Source organism: Entelurus aequoreus, linkage group LG07 (assembly GCF_033978785.1).
Source record: "Entelurus aequoreus isolate RoL-2023_Sb linkage group LG07, RoL_Eaeq_v1.1, whole genome shotgun sequence".
In the NCBI taxonomy this organism is placed as follows: Eukaryota; Metazoa; Chordata; class Actinopteri; order Syngnathiformes; family Syngnathidae; genus Entelurus; species Entelurus aequoreus.
Genome location: NC_084737.1, coordinates 17,618,795 through 17,628,794, shown reverse-complemented (window position 1 = coordinate 17,628,794; position 10,000 = coordinate 17,618,795). Strand labels below are relative to the sequence as shown.

Sequence of the window (10,000 nt, the reverse complement as noted above, 5' to 3'; positions counted from 1 at the left end):
GGAGGTTTTTTAAGAGCGCTTTATAAGCGGAATAGAGCGACCTTTGCTAGCGTTTATTTACGACTTAGAATGCATCAAAAATAGAAAAACATCTGTTCCTGTCTTAAGGATGGTGAATGATAAACACCATTCCAAAAATAAAATGCAGTTCCCCTTCAAGGCTCAGACAGAACCCCACAAATAAACCCGCCACATTTCCCATCAACCCCAAAAGTCACGTCTTTGGTCAGCTTTCAGCCAGAAAAAACCAAAGTGTCAGTTTTTGATGTGAGCCCGAGGCCTGGATGACAAAAGGATGTTTGTGTGCTGCATCAATGGATCCTAATCAATCACGTGGAAACATTCTAATAGACTCACACGTGCACTTTACTCGTGGACACTTGTGTAGGCGTCTGCCCTTTTGTCCAAATGACCTACAAACACTGTTAAGTGCATAAAGAAATATGTCTTTATGAAAGTGTGTCTAGACACACTTTCTTACAATAACAATGTAGCTTATAAATAAAGCATTGTTGGATATTGATTTGATGATTTTTAGAGTGACGTTTAGGCAAAATAATGGAATTGCATTGTTAGCCGCCTTGTGCAAGCAGTTTTTCCCTCTTTAGAAGGCACAGAAAGTTCTTGTCTCACGGAAAGATTGTGGATGGTGGTCTCAGTTCCTCAAAAAGTGCAGTTTTGCTTCCACAAAAGACGAACGAGAAGGTCTGTAATCCGCTCTGGCTTTAATCCCCACACTTAGAAACTGTACGAGCAGCCGAGCTGTTGAACGTTGAAGTGTTGCTGCCAGCCGCTTAAACACACGCCGAAATAACGCCCGGCTTTGGGCGGATTGAAGCAATTATTGGAGCCCTTCTGAGCGGAGATGTTGGCAGACATCTGCAGCACTTTGTGGCCCAGCTGCTCTGCCATGCATACCTGAACATCTCTTACTTCCTGGCTACTATCAAACGCTGTTGCCATGGTTACCACGTGTGTGTGTGTGTGAGCAGCTGGCAGGAGGTCGCCACACCTTGCTATCTCATCACCCCCACACTCACTTCAATGGCCTTCTGTCAGGCCGCGTGGCCCCGCCCACTTTGTGACACAGGCCGTGGAGTCAAGGTTCAAAGGTCACAACCTTGACATGCAACATAATCAGACGACATCGGACGATACCAAAAGCAACCATCTTCTACGCAAAATCTTTATACTCAATTTCACTTTTTTCTTGTTTGTCAGCGTTGTTGTTTGTTAATAAACGCTTTTAGTTGTAAGTGATTAGTGATTTGTATTCACTAATATTTACCAGTCTTTGTCTTTTATTCACAGTCCTTATGTGAGACAAGAACACATCTGTTTTTATGTTTTCATGCATGCTAAATCGTAAATAAACATTAGCAAGAGTCAGCTAACCATACGTTGTAAGTATATATGTAGTATCTTGTAACATTCATAATAATATGTAATATTTACACATTTCCATCATGCTGTAAGTATATATGTAGTATCTAGTAACATTCATAATAACATGTAATATTTACATATTTTCATCATACTGTAAGTTTATATGTAATGTAGTAACATTCATAATATGTTATATTTACTTATTTCCATCATGCTGTAAGTATATATGTAATGTAGTAACATTCATAATAACATGTAATATTTACATATTTTCATTATGCTGTAACTATATATGTCATGTAGTAACATTCATAATAACATGTAATATTTACATATTGTCATCATACTTTAAGTATATATGTAATGTAGTAACATTCATAATAACATGTAATATTTACATATTTTCATCATGCTGTAAGTATATATATCATGTAGTAACATTCATAATAACATGTAATATTTACATACTGTATCTTCATCATACTGTAAGTATATATGTAATGTAGTAACATTCATAATAACATGTAATATTTACATACTGTATCTTCATCATACTGTAAGTATATATGTAATGTAGTAACATTCATAATAACATGTAATATTTACATATTTTCATCATACTACAAGTATATATGTAATGTAATAACATTCATAATAAAATGTAATATTTACATATTGTCATACTGCAAGTATATATATAATGTAGTAACATTCATAATAACATGTAATATTTACATATTGTCATCATAATGTAAGTATATATGTAGTATCTAGTAACATTCATAATAACATGTAATATTTACATATTTTCATAATTTTAAGTATTCATTTCACAGACTCATCACAACGCTCACTTCCCCTTCAACAACAACAAGACTACTAATCATGGCAAACTTGATAAAAGACAAATAAGACTACTTTGGGACAAACGATGATTCAGCAACTTTTATTTTTGATCCTGAATACAAGGAGGATGATCTACAAGTTTATAAGTCAAACACTAAGCATCATGGAGCAGTATTGCTAAGTGCTAAACAAGATGTATAAACATAATAAAACAACCACTTACTGTACAATGTCTGCTCTCACTGGGATAAAGACTGATGGGATGTTTATATCTTCCCCTTTACATCAACAATTCATCATAATTCTCACAAATGGTTAATGGTCTGTCTCGCCATCTCCGGCTAGTTAGCTCTGCTAAAAGTAGTCCCTCTGTGTTAGCCCTTATAATAACAATATTGCTAATACCTGCTAATATTCAGATCACGACATGTAAATGGAGTATTGTTGGCGCTTTTTGGAATTTTTTTTTATTGGGTTTTAAGGGAGTAATAGTGTGTAGCTGACTTTTGCTAGAGTTTATTTACAACGTAGAATGCATAAAAAAGTGCAGTTCCCCTTTAAGACATATTGTTGATCAACTGAGTGAGGTTGTCAGAACTTTTTGAAACGTAGACAAAAGGTAGCAAAGGGATTGGTTGGCTAATAATGCTGTGCTGTTAGTCTGTCTGCCACACACAAACACACACACACACACACAGGCGATGACATCACTGTCTGTGTCACCTGACCACACCTGTTGGTTTTGAGCAGCTCAAAGTGACGTCTTGGCTTCTGGCCATGATGACAAATGTTTGGGCTCCTTCATGTTGAAATAGGGGGGCGGTCGCACCTGGGGGGGCACAGTGTGATGCCGTGTGACCCCAGGAACAGGCTTTATCAGTATCATGCTTCATTATACCCGACTTCCTTCATTGGATTCATAACATAAATCTGCACAAATGGTTTAATTCATTTTGTTTTGTAGGTTAAAACGTTCAATTTTAATTGATTATTGACTTCATTTAATTGTATTTGTCGGTATCAAATGCTTTAGGTCGGTCAAAAAAGGTGTATAGTTTAATACAGTGGTCCCCAACCACCGGGACGCGGCTGACCGATTGGTACCGGGCCGCGCAAGAAATTTAAAAAATAAAATAAAATGTACATAAAAAACACAATATATACATTATATATCAATATAGATCAATACAGTCTGCAGGGATACAGTCCGTAAGCACACGTGATTGTATTTCTTTATGGGGAAAAAAAAAAAAAAAAAATCCCCCCCCCCCCCCCCGGTAACTTTTCAAGCGTTGACCGGTCCCCAGCTACAAAAAGGTTGGGGACCACTGGTTAAATACACCCCCATACCGTCACAGATGCTGGCTTTTCAACTTTGTGCCTATAACAATCCGGATGGTTCTTTTCCTCTTTGTTCCGGAGGACACGACGTCCACAGTTTCCAAAAACTATTTGAAATGTGGACTCGTCAGACCACAGAACACTTTTCCACTTCGCATCAGTCCATCTTAGATGAGCTCGGGCCCAGCGAAGCCAGCGGCGTTTCTGGGTGTTGTTGATAAATGGCTTTCTCTTTGCATGGTAGAGTTTTAACTTGCCCTTACAGATGTAGCGACCAACTGTACTTACTGACAGTGGTTTTCTGAAGTGTTCCTGAGCCCATGTAGTGATATCCTTTACACACTGATGTCTCTTTTTGATGCAGTACCGCCTGAGGGATCCAAGGTCAAGGGCATTCGATGTTACGTGCAATGATTTCTAACCTTTTGATGAAATTACGGACTGTAGATGGTGAAATCCCTAAAGTCCTTGCAATAGCTGGTTGAGAAATGTTGTTCTAAAACTGTTGGGCAACGCATTTGTTGACAAAGTGGTGACCCTCGCCCCATCCTAGTTTGTGAATGACTGAGCATTTCATGGAATCTACTTTTATACCCAATCATGGCACCCACCTGTTCCCAATCCGCCTGTTCACCTGTGGGATGTTCCAAATAAGTGTTTGACGAGCACTCCTCAACTTTTTCAGTCTTTTTTGCCACTTGTACCAGCTTTTTTGAAACATGTTGCAGGCATCAAATTCCAAATGAGCTAATATTTGCAAAAAATAACAACGTTTTCCAGTTTGAACGTTAAGTAACTTGTCTTTGCAGTCTATTTAATTGAATATAAGTTGAAAAGGATTTGCAAATCTTTGTATTCTGTTTTTATTTACCATTTACACAACGTGCCAACTTCACTGGTTTTGGGTTTTGTACAACACTTTATAGACAAATGATACTATTTATAGTCGCGGTAGACCACGCCAAATGTTTTCTTCTTTAACAACAAAAGGAAATACTTGAGAAGACTAATGGATCTAACACAGTTGGTGTTTGTTTACCAGGTGGTTCTTGAAGTTCCTTTTAGGTTCAGGCTTAAGAGTGGGGGTGGGGATGTTGTTCTTGTCTCCTGCTTTTTCATAATTAATGCAGGATTCTCTGCCATCAAGAAAGACAACGAGCTGCATGTATTTCCCTCCTCTTTTACTTCATCATTCGAATTGATTAACATTCTTGTTGAGGGTCTGCTAGATCAGGGCCGTTTGTGGCCCACAGATGATTTTTGAATGGCCCACAGCACATTCTAAAAATAATATTTTTTAAAAGTGGAATAAAAGGAAAAAAACATGTGCAATGTAACAAGAAAAAGTAGCAATGTTGACTCTAATATCACAAAGCTGCAATGCAGGTCTTTTTAAATTGATATTTAAAACTGTCATTGCTCAACAAATAATAAAAAATAGAGATCTAGAGATTTAAGTGTTCGAAGTAAAAATACTGTATTTTGATGTATGACTTGAACACTTTTATGAGTGGGACCCTTTTGGATCCCCACAAACATAATAAAACAACCACTTACTGTACAATGTCTGCTCTCACTGGGATAAAGACTGATGGTATGTTTATATATTCCCCTTTACATCAACAATTCATCATTATCTTCAGAAAAGGGTAAAAAAAAAAAAAAAAAAGTCTTTCTGGCCATATCCGGGTGTAAGTTGGATGTCAAAGTTGACCTCTATCCAGATGAGAGACATGATTTATCATCTAGAATTCACTTTCACCAACTCAGGGGCGATGCGGCAGCTCAATATGTCAATATAGCAGCATAGTTCGCTCTGCTTAAATAGTTCCTCTGCGTTAGCGCTTATAATAAGAACACGACTAATGCTTGCTAATATTCAGGTCACCTTTTTTTTAAACTACTTGTTCGAAAAATAATAATGAATCAAATTCAATGTTATGAATTATTGACCTATTTAAGGCTCCGATTACTCCACATCAAATATTCCACTGTGAACATTTTTTTGGGGAAAATGTTGCACATTTTGTGATTTTTTTTCAATAAAAACCAGGATTTTTTGGGGGGAAAAAAACAACTTTCTGGCAACGGATAGATCTGAAGTGTTGAAAGTGTTGAAAGTTAAAAAATATATATTAATATAAGGGCTGCAACAACTAATCGATTAAATCGATTGAAATAGATTATAAAAATAGTTGGCGATTAATTTAGTCATCGATTCGTTGGATCTATGTTATGCGCATGCACAGAGGCATTTTTTTTATTTATGAAAAAAATGTTATATATATATATATATATTTTTTTTTTTATAAACCTTTATTTATAAACTGCAACATGTACAAACATCTGAGAAACAATAATCAAAATAAGTATGGTGCCAGTATGTTGTTTTTTTTCAATAAAATACTGGAAAGGATAGAAATTTAGTTTGTCTCTTTTATTCGATTATTAATCGATTGATCGAAGTAATAATCGACGGATTAATCGATTATCAAATTAATCGTTAGTTGCAGCCCTAATTAATATATGACTTACACTACCGTTCAAAAGTTTGGGGTCACCCAAACAATTTAGTGGAATAGCCTTCATTTCTAAGAACAAGAATAGACTGTGGAGTTTCAGATGAAAGTTCTCTTTTTCTGGCCATTTTGAGCGTTTAATTGAGCCCACAAATGTGATGCTCCAGAAAGTCAATCTGCTCCAAGGAAGGTCAGTTTTGTAGCTTCTGTAACGAGCTAAAGTGTTTTCAGATGTGTGAACATGATTGCACAAGGGTTTTCTAATCATCAATTAGCCTTCTGAGCCAATGAGCAAACACATTGTACCATTAGAACACTGGAGTGATAGTTGCTGGAAATGGGCCTCTATACACCTATGTAGATATTGCACCAAAAAGCAGACATTTGCAGCTAGAATAGTCATTTAGCACATTAGCAATGTATAGAGTGTATTTCTTTAAAGTTAAGACTAGTTTAAAGTTATCTTCATTGAAAAAAAAGGACATTTTAATGTGACCCCAAACTTTTGAACGGTAGTGTATTTTCAACACTTTAATGACTGAGACCCTTTTGGGTCCCTGGGACCTTTAGTGTGATTGTTTTCTAAACTTGTCATTGCTCAAAAAATAATAATGAATCCAAATAAATGTTGTTATTAATTATTTACATATTTAAGGCTCCGATTACTTCACATCAAATATTCCACTGTGAAAAATGTTTTTGGGAAAATTTTGCACATTTTTGATTTTTCAATAAAAACAAGGTTTTTTGGGGGAGGAAAAAAAAAACTTTCTGGGAACGGATAGATCTGAAGGTGATCTATAGATATTTAAGTGTTGAAAGTTTAAAAAATATATTAATATATGACTTATTTTCAACACTTTAATGACTGAGACCCTTTTGGGTCCCTGGGACCTTTAGTGTGATTGTTTTCTAAACTTGTCATTGCTCAAAAAATAATAATGAATCCAAATCAATGTTGTTATGAATTATTGACATATTTAAGGCTCCGATTACTTCTCATAAAATATTCCACTGTGAAAAATGTTTTTGGAAAAATTTTGCACACTTTGTGATTTTTCAATAAAAACAAGTTTTTTTGGGTGAGAAAAAAAAACTTTCTGGCAAGGATAGATCTGAAGTTGATCCATAAATATTTAAGTGTTGAAAGTTAAAAAAATATATTAATATATGACTTATTTTCAACACTTTAATGACTGAGACCCTTTTGGGTCCCTGGGACCTTTAGTGTGATTGTTTTCTAAACTTGTCATTGCTCAAAAAATAATAATGAATCCAAATAAATGTTGTTATTAATTATTTACATATTTAAGGCTCCGATTACTTCACATCAAATATTCCACTGTGAAAAATGTTTTTGGGAAAATTTTGCACATTTTGTGATTTTTCAATAAAAACAAGGTTTTTTGGGTGAGGAAAAAAAACTTTCTGGCAAGGATAGATCTGAAGTTGATCCATAGATATTTAAGTGTTGAAAGTTTAAAAAATATATTAATATATGACTTATTTTCAACACTTTAATGACTGAGACCCTTTTGGGTCCCTGGGACCTTTAGTGTGATTGTTTTCTAAACTTGTCATTGCTCAAAAAATAATAATGAATCCAAATAAATGTTGTTATTAATTATTTACATATTTAAGGCTCCGATTACTTCACATCAAATATTCCACTGTGAAAAATGTTTTTGGGAACATTTTGCACATTTTTGATTTTTCAATAAAAACAAGGTTTTTTTGGGGAGGAAAAAAAAAACTTTCTGGGAACGGATAGATCTGAAGGTGATCTATAGATATTTAAGTGTTGAAAGTTTAAAAAATATATTAATATATGACTTATTTTCAACACTTTAATGACTGAGACCCTTTTGGGTCCCTGGGACCTTTAGTGTGATTGTTTTCTAAACTTGTCATTGCTCAAAAAATAATAATGAATCCAAATCAATGTTGTTATGAATTATTGACATATTTAAGGCTCCGATTACTTCTCATAAAATATTCCACTGTGAAAAATGTTTTTGGAAAAATTTTGCACATTTTGTGATTTTTCAATAAAAACAAGGTTTTTTGGGTGAGAAAAAAAAACTTTCTGGCAAGGATGGATCTGAAGTTGATCCATAAATATTTAAGGTTTGAAAGTATAAAAAATATATTAATATATGACTTATTTTCAACACTTTAATGACTGAGACCCTTTTGGGTCCCTGGGACCTTTAGTGTGATTGTTTTCTAAACTTGTCATTGCTCAAAAAATAACAATGAATCAAAATCAATGTTATTATGAATTATTGACCTATTTAAGGCTCCGATTACTTCACATCAAATATGAGACTTTTGTGTGATGACTGAGACCCTTTTGGGTCCCTGGGACCTTTAACGTTCACCAAAACTGAGGGGAGCCCTAATGAAAAACATCATATGGGGGTTGCCAAGGTCCTCACTGACAAGGTTGTCCTCGTCCTCCGCAGGGCAACCAGATGCTGGAGCTCCAGAGGAACCAGCTGCGTGACGACATCAAGGAGTACAAGTTCCGGGAGGCTCGTCTGCTGCAGGACTACACGGAGCTTGAGGAGGAGAACATCTCGCTGCAGAAGCAAGTCTCCGGGCTGAAACAGAGCCAGGTGAGGAGGCCTTGGTGTTCATAATCATACAAAACTCAAAAGGGACAGGAGAGATGCACAACTGGACAAAGAATAAAAACTATTTCACACACACACCTTTTTAAGCCACGCCCACTACTTTTTAGGAAAATATTTGTCCATATATTAGTCGCATCGGACTATAAGTCGCAGATATATACGTTGTGAAATGAGTTATTTACACAGAAATATTCTGTAAATGTTTATTTACATTAATTGTTTCCAAACAGTAACAGGGCAGTAAAACGGCTGATCAAACAAAACAGAAGTCATCGTCATGGACCCACTCCAATGAAGCTAAACAGACTCAATAACTCCTCGGTGACGTTTTGGTGTATTTACTTGTGAAAATGAAACAATACGAAAAGAATGCCGTTGTGAGTTAATAATACTAACACAGACACTCGTAAACGTGTTAGCATATTAGCTAATGCTAACGACGCTAGCTTGGTTACGATAGCACGTACAGATATGCATGAAAACACTCCTACAGACATCACACATGTTTAAGTAAGTAAGAATGTTTTTGTTATATTGTAAAACTTACAAACGTTGCTCGGAGTGATGAATAAAGAGTAGAAATGCTATGGATGGCTAGAAGACGGGAGGGGAAAAAAATAAAACACTGCCCTTAAAAGGGAAGGACACCTGTAGTGACTGAAGTCGTCCAGAAGATGGCACCAAAGCACAAACAATAAAACACTTTTTAGGTGTAATTGCTTGGGTTTTTTTGTTTTTCATTTCTGTTATGGCTGTTTTTGGAGAAAAATCCATATAAGCCACAGGGTTCAAAGTGTAGGAAAAGAGTAGTGGCTTATTATCCCGAATTTACGGTACATACGGGCCGATTATCAGGGCCGATATTAGGCATTTTGACGTATACAAAAAGAATGCCGTTGTGAGTTAATAATACTAACACAGTAAACGTGTTAGCATATTAGCTAATGCTAACGACGCTAGTTTGATTGCGTTACGATACCACCGTGCAAATTTGCATGAAAACACTCCTACAGACATCACACACGGGACGCTTTAGTAAGCAAGAATTGTTTTAGTTATATTGTAAAACTTACAAACGTCGCTTGGAGTGACGAATGAACAACCCATACGAGTAGAAACGCTACGGACAGCTAGAAGACTACCCTTAAATGGAAGGACACCTGCGGTGAACAAACTTGTCCATAAGATGGCGCCATAGCACAAACAATAAAACAATTCGTTTTGTTGTTTTTTTAACTATTTCTCTGATGGCTGTTTTTGGAGACAAAGCCA

The 10,000-nt window shown here is 35.8% G+C and overlaps 2 protein-coding genes across 3 annotated transcripts in view; both read left to right on the top strand.

Moving 5' to 3' along the window:
- Positions 1-10,000, top strand: part of LOC133653462 (protein Wnt-7a-like) — a 263,307-nt gene that overhangs the window by 143,488 nt on the left and 109,819 nt on the right. The window lies entirely within an intron of this gene.
- LOC133653459 (protein bicaudal D homolog 2-like) overlaps positions 1-10,000 on the top strand; it is a 104,413-nt gene that overhangs the window by 67,616 nt on the left and 26,797 nt on the right. For both annotated transcript variants that reach the window (XR_009826724.1, XM_062052744.1), the window contains exon 3: positions 8,558-8,710. Coding sequence is in view for 1 of the 2 variants with exons in the window: in XM_062052744.1 (XP_061908728.1) it covers positions 8,558-8,710 (153 nt within the window). In the remaining variant the exon portion in view is untranslated. The remainder of the gene's footprint in view (positions 1-8,557; positions 8,711-10,000) is intronic.